We start from the raw sequence: 17545 nt of genomic DNA, 5'->3' as shown, positions 1-17545 counted from the left end.
AGTTTTTGGTTTAATGGTGTAACTAAGATACAGATTAATACACACAGACTGAATATATGAATTACCAACTGAGAAATATGGTATCCAGGAAGGGAAATGTTGGATAACTTATACTCCTTCTAATTACCATAGGCACCTTGGGTATTAGTAAGAAATTAAATGACTTGATGTGTTCAAAGAAAATACTTGTTTGTTGAGGGAAATTAATTTTATCATTTATTATCTTAGTCTTAGTTTCTTTCAGGCGTATGTTTAAAGACTCATGATTGCTGTTATCATTCAAAGATTTTAACACTGATGTCTCTTGGTCTATGAACACCAGATAATGAAAAGGAGGGAATAATTAAAGGAAGACTGTGGATACTATATTTGCAAGTCTTATGAATTTGTTGTGTTGTAAAAAATATTAATAAAGTTGCCTAAGATTCAGAACCAAAAAATACAGAATTCATAATAAAACACTACTCTGTCACACTTAAACTAGTAGTTCTGGACTTTTCAAAATAAATTAAAATGTAATTCTGTTTAGGAATTTTAGTCAAGAGTGAAATTTCAAACTTTCCAAAATCTCGAATCAAAAATTCTAATGGTCATTTCTGTATATACAGTTGCACCAAAAAGATAAAAGGGTATCTTTCTGAACAGCTGAAATCCATAGACAAGATAATGGGTTCTAATGTAAGCAACTTTGGGGAATACATGCATATGTGTACATGTGCATGTGTACAAACTTACACAGACCTAAGAGAAAAGGAAATAATTGAATACAATGAGAATTCCATATTATATATTACCTTCACTTTTTCATGCTACTGATATCTTGACTCAAATATTTCCTACTGTCTCTTTATGGAATAAAATTTACTCTATGTTATTGAGGAAATCAAGAAAAAAAAGAAATAATGAATAAAATGTCTTTAATTGCATCTTTTTTTCATTACAAATTACTCTCAGCACCAAGATATCATCTGACATGGAGTGGTATTTAGTAAGTTTTGGTTAAGTCAATGAATTACACCTCATATGATTGATAGCTTCCTGTAGCAAATGCATACCAAACATAAACATTAAAATTTTTAAGTAATGTTTAAATATTTTTAAATATTTAAATGAATTAGTAAATATTTAGTATCTAAAAAAAAGACATTAAAAGCAACCTTTACTGAGTTAGTTAAATCAGATTTTTACACACATTTTTATTTCTCACCTCTTCCTTTGTCTTTTTTGATATCACTCGGAGCCAGTCTCCAATCATACTCAGGACAGCAGCGAAGTAAGCAAGCCCTACAAGGATCCAAAACCACACAACAGGCTTATAGAAGTCTAGGTACTCAATATCTGATCCACCTGTGAGACAAGGACAAAGCAGAACAGAATAACTTCATATTATAGAGGTAAACCACAGATTCCTGCTTTAATTATTAACTGCATTTTGGCCTTCAAAACACAGAAATCTTGTCAGTTGATCCATGTTGTTTACTTCATATGGAATTCCTTATTTTCATGCATGTAATCCTTATCTATTTTTCAAGAACCATTCAAATTAATTCATTTTTAATTAAAGTATAGTTGATACTGAAGCTGTAACTCCAATACTTTAGCCACCTGCTATGAAGAACTGACTCACTGGAAAAGACCCCGATGCTGGGAAAGATTGAAGGCAGGAGGAGAAGGGGACGACGGAGGATAAGATGGTTGGATGGCATCACCAACTCCATGGACATGAGTTTGAGCAAACTCCAGGAGTTGATGATGGACAGGAAAGCCTGGCGTGCTGCAGTCCATGGGGTCGAAAAGAGTTGGACATGACTGAGTGACTGAACTGACAGTGGATTTACAATATTATATTGGTTTCAGATATAACAAGTTCTTAGTAAGACTTTCACAACTTCTTCAGGTAATAACAATTTTCCCTTGTCCCATGTTTCTTTTTGTTTATTATAATCAATCTCAACTAGTCTAGCACCTAATTATTTCATGTGTATTAGTTTCTCTTTCCACGTCTCTTGCAATAGGGAACAGAGTTGATACTTTTTTTAGCATGTATTTAACTTAGTATTTTTATCCTATTTCTCATCAATTCATGCTAACCAATCAATACATGCAAACCAATCAATTCAAAGACAACCTGGACAGAAATTAGTTCTTATTTTAAAATCATCAATACAATGGATTGATAACAAATGCCAGTGACAATATTTTGGCGGATATAATTTGAATAAATAGCAATTTTCAGATGATACTGCCATTCATTATTATCTGATGTTTCAAGGGAATTCCCATGTCTGTCATAAATATAAATCCCTTGCTCTCAAGAAAAAAAATTGGCAATGGAGTTCTGCTTTAATCTTTGTTACTTTTCCACTTATTTGGTGCAGTAATTGCACCTATGAGAATCTGAATACATTTCAATGTATCCCAACTTCAGCACATATTAATAGGGCACTTAGTAAGTTTCAAACTCCAAAACAGTTATACTTTTTACAGGAGAGGGAAGCAGTCTCTCTCTTGAGAAATTAATAATTTAGCCTGAGAAAGCCTCTCATAGACAACTGATCACAATGTGACATTATCAAAGGATGGCAAAAAAGAATTAAAAAGTACTATGACAGGACACAGAAGAAATGATTTTTACTTCTGGAAGGGCAAAGATGAGAAGACAGAAGGTGAGTCAAACAATGAGGATCAAAACAGAAAAAAACTTAGTGTGAAAACATTTGATATATCCACAGGACTAGGATTTCCCCTGTGGTCCAGAGGTTTAGAATCCGCATTCCAATGCAGAGGACACAGGTTCGATCCCTGGTTGGGGATCTAAGATCCCACAGGCCGCAGGGTCACTAAGCCCATCAGGGAAGCGAGTCTGGCGCAGATACTGAGCACTCAGGCTCCAGAGCTTGTGCTGGAGCAACAAGGGAAGCCTTCGCCCCTTACACAGCAACAAGACCAGCAGAGCTCCCAGAGGTGCTGCTGGTATCAGCTAAAGCTACATTTGGAAGGGGGTCAAGAGAATAGACAGGTAGAAGAGAGGAATCCAGGGGGAGAAGAAAGTTGTAAAGACTTGTTCTTAAAGCAGTGCGGAGTAGGTAAAGGTTTTAGGGCAGATTGGTGTTTGACTTACATGCGCAGAAAGACCTAGGGGCAGAGAGGGAAGGTTTGACAGGGAAGCCCAGTGAGAAACTCTGTTTTGAGCCAGTAAGGAAAGACTGAGGCAGAGTCAGACTGCGATGGAAAGAAAAGACACCTGAGGCAGAACCGTCCGGGTCCGCCGACTACATAGTTGGTGTGGTAAGTGAAAGGAAGGGCTCGAGGCTGACCGGAGACCAGAGACCCTCATTGGGTGGATGGTACCAGCAATTCAACAGGAAACACAGCAGAAGGAACAGGGACAATAAAAGGAAAAGTAATTCAAAATGGGCCATCACAATTTTGAAGTGCTTGAGGTACCAAAGGGCAAGACAACCAGCAGGATCCTTAAATACAAATCTTAACAGGGCGGAGCTTCCCTGCTGGCTCAGAAGTAAAGAGTCTGCCTGCCATGTGGGAGACACAGGTTCGATCCCTGGGCCAGGGAAGGTCCCCTGGAGAAGGGAATGGCTGCCCACTTCAGTATTATAGCCTGGAGAATCCCATGGACTGAGGGTCCTGGTGGGTGGGGTCACAGAGAGTCAGCACGACTAAGCAACTTAACACACACACAACAGGGAAGAGCAGGGAATGATTTTAGAATCAAAAGTGTAGAGACTGGGGATTAAACAGGGCTTAAATAGGGGTTGTGGACATAATTAAAAAAACTCAACCTGTATATTCAGAAGAACAGCTAATACACAGCCAGTATACATTAAAAATCAAATATAAAAATTTGACTATAACATACTCTCTATAACTTAGACTGTGAGTTACCCACAATGACATTTTCAAATATTAAAGGGTCAGAGTAAAAAGAGAACGTCTTTCCATCAGGCAAATAATAGGAACGGATACAAGTTCAGCCTTTGTTGGGGACAAAGAATAATTTTCAAGGTTCAGTTTATAAAGTCAGTAATATTTACCTGCAAAATATTGTAAAAAATTTACCTTGTGCAGCATTTTTAAAAATATCATTTCTGGGAAGGACTATAAAGGCTAAATGCATCTTGGGATGGTTAAGACTTGGCCCATGGGGGATGCAGTGCTACAAATTCACAGAAGTGACTTAGGAAATGTGTGTGGAAATCTGTTACATGATAGGCTCACTAGTGAATTCCATTTTTTAAATGTTTCCATTTCAAAGAAACCAAAATGACATTTTTTTCCCAAGTACTTTCTCTTTCAAAACCAGAAAGTCCTCATCCAAATAGTTGTGACTCACTTAACACATAAGTTCACCAAAATGTTGATTTTAGAAGTTAGTTCATGCTCAAGATGACTTTTTATAAGTTTTCTTTCTTATAAACAGGATGTCACAGTTTGAAAAGAGTAAATTAACTTAATCACTAAAAGGTTTATATTTGGGTAAAATGTTCATCCCACAAGTTTTAGTGGATTCCAAGTCAGGGGTAGTGTGGGCTGGGGGATGTTTTCTCATTCTTAATTGCCACTCTTAAGATGAAATACTGGCAGTCAAGTGATCCACAGAAAGCTAATGTATATACAAGTATTATCCAATACTCACGAAACCTTTTAATTTTCTGATATCTAAGATTTATAAATTAATTCTCACAGTATTCGATCTATTGGATTCAAGAATCTTAACCAAATTTTAAAAATCTATAATGTCAAGATAACTTGCTGAAAAAGTTATTTTATTTTTAAATTAGGAAATTTTTTTTAGATGTCATTATAAACATTAATTTCAGTCCAGCACATTCAAGAAATCTGTACATGGGTCTCTTGCTAGCTAGTGGGAACCTACTGCATAGGTCAGGGAGCTCAGCTCAGTGACCTAAACGAATGGGATGGGGAGAGGGGAGGTCCAAGAGAGAGGATATACGTATACATATAGCTGATTGACGTTACTCTGCAGCAGGAACTAACACATTGTAAAGCAGCTCTATCCCTCCCTCCCCCCCACCGAAAAATCAAAAAAACCCTAGGGTAATCTCTCTGTCCTGGCATAGTCCAGGACATCTCCATTGGCCCCTACTCCCATCTCCATTCCACCACTCCACTGTTTTTTTCAGACTCCTGAGACATGGCCTGTGGGCTGCTACAACCCACTCATCCCCCCTCATCTGGCACCTCACTGCCATTTTCTTTGTTGCCACTGAAAATATGCACACAATTCCTTTCCATTTTAAAAGCTTTCTGGCTAAACATTACAGGAGAGCAGACCGATGGTAATAAAAATAGCAAAGAGGGGTGGAGGTACCAAGGTTTTAGGAATCTTATAAACTTTTAAAAATAGTTAAAATAAGCCTCTTTCTGACTCTCACATGATGGCCTCTTTTAGATGGCACCACTTTTGTCTGGAATTATTCTCCTTGACACTTCAATAAGGAAATCACCAGAGCCTAATAAAGCTCATCAAGCCCAGGAAAGTTTCCGTTTCAGTCTGGCATTATTCCTAGGAGCCCATTCTCTGTTCAGATGAGCTTCCCAAACATTGTCCCACAACAATCCCTTTCTTACCTGGTTCCAGCATTAACGAAGCCCTTTCCTATCTGGTACCAAAGAGTTGTTGGTTGAGGTTCTTTTATTTTGGCCTCGTAGTCCTAGCTAACCCAGTCCCAGCTAATAAGCTCACCGAAGCTGATTTACAGAATATTCAAGCTCTGATGGAGAGAGGGGAGTGAGAGCTAAGACTTACTGACGGTCTACCTCAATGAAATCAGGCCGTGCTAAAGTCCTGAGTAGGCAGGTGTTGGGGGCGTTGTATTCGCACTCCTCATGAACGTGAAAGTGTTAGTTGCTCAGTTGTGTCCTACTCTTTGCACGTCCATGGACTGTAGCCCATCAGGCTCTTCTTCTGTCCATGGAATTCTCCAGGCAAGACTGTTGGAGTGGGAAGCCATTTCCTCCCCCAGGGGAAATCTTCCAGAGCCAGGGATCGAACCTGGATCTCCTTCATTGCCGGCAGATTCTTTACTGTCTGAGTCACTGGGAAACCCCTTCCCACTCCTCCTATTCCCACTGATTTAGCACAAGATTCTTAGTAAGACCAACTGGCCATTGAGCCTTAAGCCATATCTCCAGACGTCTTTATCAGTATTTCAATTGCCATCATTCTCACACTCAGTTCAGAACTCAAGGATGCAAGATTTGTATTGGGTTCCTAAAATCCCAGTAGTAAGTACCCCCATTTTCCAACAGACAAGCCGTACTCTCAGTAGGTGTAGTACCAGTTGTCAGGTCACACAGCCAAGGGAACAGCAGAGCTAGAATTCACACCCCGGCTTGTTTGGCTTCATTACATGGCTCCGGTCATTGAACCAGGTCGTCTACGTCACCTGTGATCTGTTACTGTCCGTCCCATCATTCCCATTCAGTTACTGCCCTTCCCATTTCCCCACCTCCTTTTTTCGTCCATACTGGATGGCAGACACTTAACTAGGGCTGGAGATGCTACATCAAACAAGGTGCTCCTTTTTCCCTCAAGGTTCTTACCTAGAAACCAGGTGGGTCTGAAGTCAGCACTGTTTTACTAGGAGCTTCTTTGTCTTATGTCCCCATTCCAACAGTTTCCAAAAGTTGGCCCTATTCTGCTCTACAACATTTGAATGCACATTGCCCTCTCTCCATTAAATTTAATTTTCTTTCTTGGGATGATGCTGAATCACAGAATATTTACAAATGAGGATTTAAAGAATGATTTAGCCATTATGGATCAAACTCCATGCTTCTCCTCAGCTTTTCTAAAATAATATATATATTATAAAATATAGATAAAATATACAACTTTGTTTTAAAGAAAATAAAGGTCATGTTTTACAAGGGTCTGTATTTTAATATAGATATCAAATACGGATTTCAGTATTTTTGGTACATTTGACTTTCTTTTTATTCATGAAAGCTGCATGGTAGTCCATTCCAGTGCTCTTGCCTGGAGACTCCCAGAGACAGAGGACCTGGCAGGTTATAGTCCATGGGGTCGCAAAGAGCTGGACATGACTGAAGCGACTTAGCATGACACACACCCATGCTGTCTTAATATGAAGGGGCAAAAAGTTATTTTCTGCTTTAGTATATTTTTCTTTTATATAGTAAAGCAATTTAACTTAATAAAATCTTTTCTCAATGCATCAAGAATTAAGAGGCTCTTTCAATAATGTTGTAAATTATGTTTTCCTTTTTACAAATGAAAATATGACTTCAGTATTAAACAACAGCTCACCCACTAAATCAAACTTTCCCTATGCTATCAAGTTAAAAAAAAAAAACACGAGACCAAAAAAGTAACTAAATCTCTCTAGCATTTGAACCTATATTTGGGGATTTTCAATTTCAGCACTCAAGAAGTTGTCCATTTCCTGATAGGTACTTGGTCTAAGACTAGGGAAACTGCCATCAGAAAAACAGCAGTCTCATGATCATAAAGAAAGAAAAATCAACACATTGTCTTACTCATCCTTTATAAGGATGGAAATCTATAGGATATAGGATGTATATAATTGTTATGTCTACAAATTATCTTTAGGTCTACATATTCTTTTTCATTAAAGTTAGTACAATTTACTGCCTAGCTCACTAAGAATTGACTGTCAATCACTAAATGTTTTCTTTGTCATTTTTTCCCACGTGTTCTATAATTCTTCTATATATCCATTTTGAATCCTAGAAGTTAAATAACTCCTTGCTTTGCCCACAGTCCCTAACTTCTGATCTGTTTGGGTCTAATCCCATTTAATTAATTACACATATAGCTCTCAGTTTTCTGATGAGCTGAGTTCTCCAAGAGTCACCAGCTGATTCAGGGGGTGACCAGATGTCTTGAAGAATTTTTCCATTTTAACACACAGAACTATCAAGAAGAGAAAACGATTTCCTATTTAATGGTTACTCCTGGATTTCAAACATTATGTCCCATAGGAACAGGACCTAGTGCAATCATACCACTAAGTGCTAGCACAGTTATATAATATATAATACATGCTCACTAAACATCAGAATGAATGCACACATGAATGATGACGATAAGGCATCTCCCTAACAGTCACGTAAGCCCTCTCTTTTCAATCAGAGAAATTTTTCTGAGCCATTGTGGTGGTGCTGAAGAACTGACTGTTCTTCAGTTGACCCGACTTCTGATCAGGTATTTTCCATGTCATTTGCTAAATTCCTGGCAAATCTCTGCTCAGTGATCAGCCCAATAATAGCAATTTTAATACCTGGTCTTTGAATAGTTGAAAAAGGTTTAGACCACATCAGAAACTGTTTTCTCAAAGTTGTCTATTAGGACAAACTGTTTGGAACAAAAAAAGCTTGTCATGGTTTTTCAATGGAGATTTATATGTTTTCATGATAAAATCATCTTCCATTAAACAAGCTCTGAGCACTCCACTAAATGCGTCATGTTTTTGGTTATAAGAGAAAGCAATGGCTTGGTTACAAAAACTGCATTTCCAATAATGAGTTTGAAAACATAATTCCAAGAAAACTTGATTCTTAATATGAGATAAACAAATATGTTTTGTTCCCAAGTCAAAAAATATGAAGACAAAAGATTCAATAACTGAAAATCTGTAAAGTTTTGAAAAGGTAAATGCACTGGAAGGACAGTTTTACCTGCTTTAATTTCCCAATTTTTTTTTTTTTCTATTTAGAGAAGCATATGGCATTAAGCCTAAAGCCTGATTAACCCAGTAAGTACTCAAAACTACATGTGAGACAAAAAAGTTTCATTATTCAACTAAACATACTAAATTTCACAGATTAAAATTCCAAGAATATATATTTGGATGGCAAAGTAAACTTAGGCTCAGAACGAAAATGTGTTTTCACAATATCAAATATAAGGGTTTCTTAAAATACATCTAAACTTTTGGTTAAAATTTTTGGTTTTTATTGGAAAAGTAGCTAATGTGAGGACACTGCTTTGTGAAACTATGTATTTGTATCTGGCTTTCACTCAATCATATTACCTCTTATGAACTAACCTGGCTTACAAAAGAGTGTTGCTGAAGACTTCTGGCATGGTGGGCTACAGTCCGTGGGGTTGCAAAAGAATCACACAAGACTTAAGAGACTAAACAAGAACAAAAAGACTTCTTTGGGCAATGTCTATCAGTTCATAGAAATGCACTTCTTGGTTTCCATGACTTACTCTAGTCCTAACAGTATAAATTAAAGAGGACACTAACTTTGAAAAATAATGTTACATTATGTTAAATTAGGTAATTACTTGACTTCACTCCTGAAGAATCATCAACTAATTTTTCACTGATACATAACTGACATACATTATGTTAGTTTCAGGTGTATAATATAGTGGTTCGACATTTATATATATGTATGTGTGTGTGTGTGTGTGTGTATATATATAATGAGATGATCATGACAATAGGTCTAGTTACTGTCACTAAAATTATTACAATATTAGTTAATATACTCCCTATTCTGTAACTTATTTATTTTATTATTTACTTTATAACTGGAGATTTGTTCCTCTTAATCAGCTTCATCTATTTTTCCCATCCCCCAGCCCATAGTAATTTTTTTAAATCATGGATTTAGACAAGTTTTAGAAGCAAGCCTAAGTAAGTACAGCTCAATCTTTCACACATTTCTATATAATTAATATAACTTCTTAGATTTTAATGAGATCTAACTCTCGGCCTATAAGGCAAGCATGACTTAATAATTTATCAATTCAGACTTCTCATCAAATGAAAAATAACATGACAAAAGTTAGGAAATAAAACAGAGGAAACCAAGAGTAAACTGTCAAATATAATTGTTACCAATCTTCCCTGGTGGATCAGACAGTAAAGAATCTGCCTGCAATGCAGGAAACTTGGGTTCTATCCCTGGGTCGGGAAGATTCCGTGGAAGGAAATGGAAACCCACTCCAGTATTCTTGCCTGGAGAATTCCAAGGACAGAGGAATCTGCTGCAGAGTCAGACATGACTGAGTGAGTAACACTTAACTTACCTCTACAAATTTGACTACAAATTATTATAGACATTGTTAAAATCAAGTAAAGAAAGCTGAGTGCAGAACTGATGCTTTTGAACTGTGGTGTTGGATAACACTCTTGAGAGTCCCTTGGACTGCAAGGAGATCCAACCAGTCCATCCTAAGGGAGACTGGTCCTGGGTGTTCATTGGAAGGACTGATGTTGAAGCTGAAACTCCAATGCTTTGGCCACCTGATGCAAAGAGCTGACTCACTGGAAAAGACCCTGATGCTGGGAGGGATTGGGGGCAGGAGGAGAAGGGGACGACAGAGGATGAGATGGCTGGATAGCATCATTGACTCAATGGACATGGGTTTGGGTGGACTCTGGGAGTTGGTGATGGACAGGGAGGCCTGGCGTGCTGCGGTTTGTGGGGTCGCAAGGAGTCGTACACGACTGAGCGACTGAACTGAACTGAAAATCAAGTAAATGATACTTTGCTAAATAATGTACTTTCTCTTCTTATCTTTTAGGAAGAGTTGCTCTATGAATTACAGTTGGCAATAGAGGGTCTGTTTATTCATATGTATAATAAAAGTGCTGCAATGGACCTGTGGCTCCCAGGTCTTTTTAGCTCTAGAATATTGAGCATTAGTAAAAGAACCAAAAAGGCCATCAGGAAGTAGACACAAATTACTAAGACAACCAACCAGCCAGTATGGAAGAATTATACTCTTCCATAAACATAAATGTAAGATTGAAAATTGCTGGGGGAGTTCTTCCTGCAGAAAAACTATTAAATGTTGAATTCTTATGTTCAGTCACATACCCAGAGAAAGCTGAACTCTGAAATATACTAGTCTTTACTAGTAGTTGCTAAATGCTTCAGATACAGTATAATCAACAGTGAAAAGGATCAGTGGGTGCAAACGTAAATTTACATTTATTTATGAATTAGAAATAATTATGCTCTAATAAATTATATCATGAACATTATGACACACAAAAAATGAAAAGTCAGCAGCCATAAAAAGCAAAGAACTTGTGCCATTTGCAGAGAGGCAGACAGACGTGGATGCTAATATGAAATTATGTAGAATCTGGGAAAATGGTGCAGATGACCTGATCAGCAAAGAAGAAATAGAAACACTGATGTAGAGAACAAATACATGGATACAAAGTGGAGAGAGGAGGGGGTGGGGTGAGCTGGGAGATTGGGATTGACATATACACACTCATATAAAACAGACAGCTAATGAGAACCAACTGCATAGTAGGGGGAATTCTACTATGCACTGTAGTGTCCTAATTGGAAGGAAATCCACGGAAGCAGGGATATATGTATATGTGTGGCTGATTCACTCTGCTGTATGGCAGAAACCACCACACACTGTAAAGTGGCTACATCTTTGTAGAGCATTAGTCGCTCAGTCATGTCCAACTCCTTGCCACCCCATAGACTGCAGCCCGCCAGGCTCCTCTGTCCATGCAATCCTCCAGGCAAGGATACTGACGTGGGTGGCCATTCCTTTCATCAGGGCATCTTCCTGACCCAGGGATCAAAGCCAGTCTCCTGCATTGCAGGCAGATTATTTTTTTACCATCTGAGCAACCAGGGAAACCAAAGGTAGCTATATTACAAATTAAAAAACAAACAAACAAAGAATCATAGGATCATAGCAACATAATAGATCTAAAGCCAAAAAATAAAAAATAAAAAAAAGTAAGAAATGACACATAAAAATACAAAGCAATGGGGGTTGACCTGTTTTCTTCTCATGGCAAAAGGTCTAGCTGCATGGACTTTTGTGCTCACTCCCTGAGGATGAGCACTCTGCCTCAGAGTTGTCTGAACTACCACATCACATCATCTCTTGTTCCTTTTGAGATGCTCCTAATCCTTATAGCAATGTTACAACCTGTATCCTAAACATTTAGATATCACATTCCAAAATTTACTCCTTTTGCTTTAATAACACCATGATCTGAAGTGTATGTTTTTAAATTTGTCTTCAAAGAAGTTCAATACAAAAATATAATTGAATTCTAATCCCATTTGGAGCAGCATTTGCAGACTTGAGAAAGGCATCAGACAGCGGGTGTCTATTAAGAGAAGTACATCTCTGTTTTCTTGGGAGATTTACAGTCTAATAGAAAGATGAGAAGGTTCAAGTTTGAGCAATGCTGCTTGCTTTTTCCCGGCAAACATATCAAAATTAAGTGAGAATCCTATCTGTAGAGACATCTAAGAGCAAGAGGGAAGGCTCTAAAAAGTAAACAGCTGATGTTTCCCAGATGGGGTCGTCACTTTAACTTAGTGGCTAATTTTACTTGTCACAAGGTACCCAGAAGGAAAGACTATTTTTATGTATTCTACTTCACTATAGCAGTTATTTTCCAAGATCCTTTAAAAAACTCACAATTATTTTTTTTTCCAAAGACTCTCGCAAAGGGCACACATTTCCTAGGCAGCTTTTCCACATCTTTCCCGTTGTCCACCATTTCAATCCAAAAATGCTCCCCGGGCACATAGATCTAGGATGTAAAGACTACAGGACTAGGAATAGGGTTCTACAGTTTCACAAAGACCAAAATAGGTACAGAATACGTAAATTAAGGAGACAGAGGTCAGTCAACAAAAGTAGTGTCCATTCTGCTTCTCTAATTTTCTCAGCATTTGTCACTTTGAACACATTAAATTCCTTTGCAAGTTGTTTGCAAAGTGTATTTCTACCATTTTTCACTATTTCTCTGTAAAGTACAAATGAAATTAAAATAATGGGTTCAAAGCAGTATAATAAAATAAAACCTCAGTAATAATAACAATGTTTATTAGACTATATCTGCTGCTGCTGCTGCTGCTGCTGCTAAGTCACTTCAGTCGTGTCCGACTCTGTGCGACCCCATAGTCGGCAGCCCACCAGGCTCCCCTGTCCCTGGGATTCTCCAGGCAAGAACACTGGAGTGGATTACCATTACCTTCTCCAATGCATGAAAGTGAAAAGCAAAAGTGAAGTCGTTCAGTCGTGCCTGACGCTCAGCGACCCCATGGACTGCAGCTTTAATGCCATGCAAATATTCTGTTCCCCTGCTCCCCTCCAATACTGTGGCCATGATTCTGTATTCAGGGTTCCCACTAATATACAAGATGTTTTCAGGCAGCTGAGAGCAGTTACTAATAGACTAATACAATCCAGCCAGTTTCAGAGTGTTGGTCTCCTAAGGGAAATTAAAAACTAAGTTTTTTCAGCTTCTACAAAACCATAAAGTAAAAATATTTGCTTGTTTTTTTCTAAGCTGGTTTGTACTGTGGTCACAAATATAACACTATTTTAGGATTCCACCCACATTTTTATTTATAATTTTTGGTTTTTTTAGAGTCTCAGACTATGACATTCACACTGGACTGACACATATTTAAAATAACATGTGCACCATATTATATCATTGAAATTTGCTAAGATAAAAGAACTTAAAAGTTCCCACTAAACAAACAAATAAATAAATGAGATGTGCATGCTTAGTTGCTTAGTTGTGATGGACTCTTTGCAATCCTTAGCACTATGGCCCACCAGCCTCCTCTATCCATGGGATTCTCCAGGCAAGGATACTGGAGTGGGTTGCCATTTCCTTCTCCAGGGGATCTTCATGACCCAGAGATCGAACCTGCATCTCCTGGGTCTCCTACATTGAGACAGATTCTCTACCTGCTGACCCACTGGGGAAGCCTAGAGTGAGGTGAGGAATGTATTCATCAATTGGATTCTTTCACAATGTATAATATATGTATATGAAAACACCACGATGTGCACTTTAAATATCTTACAATTTTATCTGTCAATTGCACCTCAATAAAGCTAAAAAATAAATACATTAATAAACATAACTATGCATCACCATAAAACACTAAAAATTAAATAGGATATAATAACATGTGCAATACAAGGCTGTTGGCTTGAAAATGGAAGACTTATCACCTAATACCTATATATTCCACAGTTACTATAAGACCTCTGGTTAATTATATTACACATAATTTAATTATAATTAAATAAAATTGCTAATTATATTTACAAAAAGGTACAACAGGTTGGGCTTCCCAGGTTGCACTCGTGGTAAAAAATCTGCCTGCCAAAACAGGAGATGCAAGAGATGCGGGTTTGATCCCTGGGTGAAGAAGATCCCCTGCAAGAGGGCATAGCAACCCTCTCCAGTATTCTTGCCTGGAGAATCCCATGGACAGAGGATCCTGGCGGGCTACAGCCTATTGGGTCTCAAAGAGCTGGACACAACTGAAGTGACAGCTCACACGCACAATAGCCTAAGATTAACATAGCACAAGTATAATTTTATTTTTAAATTGGGGTACAGTTGCTTTACAATGTTGTGTTAGCTTATGCTATACAATGAAGTGAACCAGCTATATGCATACACACACACACACATCTCCCCCGCCCTTGGACCTCCCTCCTACCCCCTCCCCATCCCATCCCACCCCACTCATCTAGGTCAGCAGAGAGCACAGAGCTGAGCTCCCTGCGCTATCTAGCAGCTTCCCACGAGCTATCTGCTTTGCATATGGCACTGCACATATGTCAGTTCCAATCTCCCAATTCATCCCACCCCACCCTGTGTCCACACACCCGTTCCCTATGTTCACATCTCTTTTCTTGCCTTGAGAATAGGTTCACCTCTACCATTTTTCTATATTCCACATATATGCATTAATATACGATATTTGTTTTGCTCTTTCTGACTCACTTCACTCTGCATGATATCCGTATGTCTCACTTTCTGCTACATTAAAGCTCTTTCCACTTCTACTTAAGCAAACTATATCAGTGATGTTAATGAAAGGTAGAAAAATGGTTATTTTAGGACAAAAGCTTGTTATCCAACATAGACCTACAAATGTCTGAGATTCTTCTCTCTGCATTTTGCTAATCAGAATACAAAAAGATCTCCATCCTTTCCCATCCAGCACAGAGATGTGAATGTACTGTTTTTGACCAAAAGCAAATCTTTGCTTGTAGAAACATCCCTGTCTTCAAAGATATTATACATTCCCCAGAAAGAAGGGTTTTGCCAAGTTAAACTAATTAACAAATAATAAAAACAGATGCCTTCTCTGAAATTTTTATAAAGCTACACAACATATTTTCTTTTCAGATAATATTTAAGTAAAAAGTTTGAGTCAGAAAAGAAGAGTAAACAACTCGAAAGTATAAAACCCTCCTAAAATTAAATTAGGCTACTTAGTCTATTCTGGGAAGTTTACTAGCACATTCCTACTATAATGATTATGAGCATGTTTTTCTTAACACTTCAAACTTATTTTTTTTAAGAAAAATTTAGATTTTTTAGAAGCTGGTCAAAATGATGCATGACAGAGAATTACTACATTACTTTTACCACTATTACTACAATTTATTTAACACTAGAGTTAGAACAATAATGTGTGTGTGTGTGCTAGTCATGTCTGACTCTTTGTGACCCCATGGACTGTAGCCTGCCAGGCTCCTCTGTCCATGGGATTCTCCAGGCAAGAACAGTGGAGTGGGTTGCCATTCCTCCTCCAGGGGATCTTCCCAACCCAGGGATCAAACCCACGTCTCCCAAGTCTCCTCCACTGGCAGATGGATTCCTCACCACTGAGCCACTGGGGCAGCCCATGAACAGTAACAATAATGAGAAAATATAATAGGAAAAGAGAAATGAAATGATGTAAGATCTAAGAGATAAAACAATAAAGCAAACAGCAACAGAAATAACATACATAGAAAAAGGAGACACGTCTTAAAATCATGAATTTTAAAATATGGATAAATTGCTAAAAAGATTAAAAACACTGATGTTAGAACTGAAAATTAGAGGAGATAAATATCTTAGAGAAAAGAAGGTTTTAAGTAGCTCAGCACATCTTCCAAAGTTTGAGGTGTTTCTAAAACTAAAATATGAGAGTGACATTACCAAGATGGTAACTAGCTTGTTCCTGGCTTCGCTCCCTGCTCACAAGAAGAAAAACTAGCAACTATTCAAGGACAAGACACCACTGAGAGAATCCTAGGACATGGGAGTGGGACTGAAGCACCCTGGGACCCCAGACACCAAGGCAGACTGCATTAGAAGGACGGATGTTAGCTGTACTGACTGTGGTGATCACGTCATTGCATGATCTATGTAAATCAAACCATCCTGCTGTCACCCCTTGAACATACCAAGAGATGTATGTCAGTTATTTCTCCAGAAAACTGGGAGGAAAAACTAAGATATGGAAAGGCCTAGTAAAAAGAGCAAAGATAATTTAAACTTGAATTCTTGTACCACTAAAAAAATAAATGAGGCAGATAAGTGGTTTCTGAAATTAGAGCGGTACTATAACACTCTGAACAGACAGTAATTTAAATTTCTTTTATAGAATGAAAAATAAATATTCAACTGTACCCTTTTGCTGACCTTCACTGTCATGGAATGATCTCTTTTTTAAATTTTTTTGGCTCTGTCACTGTTATGGATGAAACTGTGTTTTCCAAAAATACATGCTGAAGTCCCGACCCTGGCACTTTGAAACATGAGTTTATTTGGAAATAAGGCTCTTGGCAGATACAGTTAGTTATGATGAATTCATACTGGAGTAGAGTGGGCTTTTAATCCGATGTGACTGGCATCTTTATAAGAAGAGGGAAATTCAGTCACAGCAACTGGGACACAGGGAGAACATGATATGATGACGAAAGCAGAGATGAAGTGATGCAGCTACCACCGGAGGACCAGCAGGGACTGATGCTCTCCGCCTCCAGGAGCTGGGAGAAGCAAGGGAGGATTCTACCAATCTCAGAGGGACCCTGCCCCTACTGGCACTCTGATTTTGAACTTCTAGAACAGAATGAATTTCTTTTGTTTAAAGGCACCCAGTTTGTGGTACTTTCTTATGACAGCCCTGGGAAATGAAGAGAGTCACTGTGTTGTCTGCAAACCCAAGAGAAAAAGTTTAACTAAAGCAGAAGGGTTAGGAGAGCAGTGTATCTCCAAAAACTTACCTGCGACATAGTCACCAAAGCCAATGGTGGTTAAGGTGATAACCACAAAATAAATGGCGTCCAGGGCACTCCAGCCTTCTATGTGCTTGAATATGATTGCAGGCAGAGCGACGAAGAGTACACAGCCGAACAGAATAAAGATGATTGTTGAGATGATTCGTATCTTGGTTTGACTAACATTCCACTTCTAGGGATGAGAGAGGGAGAGAGAGGAGGCAGGGGGAGAGAGATGCTAAGAGAGAGAAATTGATTGAGATTGATAATTGATGTACCTGCAAAGTTAACCTATATATACTGTTTAAATTATTTTTTATTGGAGTATAGTTGCTTTACAACGTTATGTTCATTTCTACTGTAGAACAAAGTGAATCAGCTACACACACACACACACACACACACACACACACACATGTCACTTCTTTTTTAGATTTCCTTCCCATTTAGGTCACCATAGAGCTCTGAGGAGAGAGA

At 38.2% G+C, this 17545-nt stretch overlaps 1 protein-coding gene across 4 annotated transcripts in view; it reads right to left on the bottom strand.

Annotated features, from left to right (window-relative positions):
* KCNK2 (potassium two pore domain channel subfamily K member 2) overlaps positions 1–17545 on the bottom strand; it is a 204646-nt gene that overhangs the window by 35753 nt on the left and 151348 nt on the right. For all 4 annotated transcript variants that reach the window (XM_070473932.1, XM_070473934.1, XM_020899296.2 and 1 more), the window contains exons 5-6: positions 17075–17261; positions 1208–1347 (exon numbers count right to left, since the gene is read on the bottom strand). In XM_070473932.1, coding sequence (XP_070330033.1) covers positions 1208–1347; positions 17075–17261 — 327 coding nt within the window. The remainder of the gene's footprint in view (positions 1–1207; positions 1348–17074; positions 17262–17545) is intronic.

This window comes from Odocoileus virginianus, chromosome 11 (assembly GCF_023699985.2).
Source record: "Odocoileus virginianus isolate 20LAN1187 ecotype Illinois chromosome 11, Ovbor_1.2, whole genome shotgun sequence".
NCBI lineage: Eukaryota > Metazoa > Chordata > Mammalia > Artiodactyla > Cervidae > Odocoileus > Odocoileus virginianus.
The sequence above is the reverse complement of the archived record's forward strand: the minus strand, read 5'-3'. Positions and strand labels throughout refer to the sequence as shown.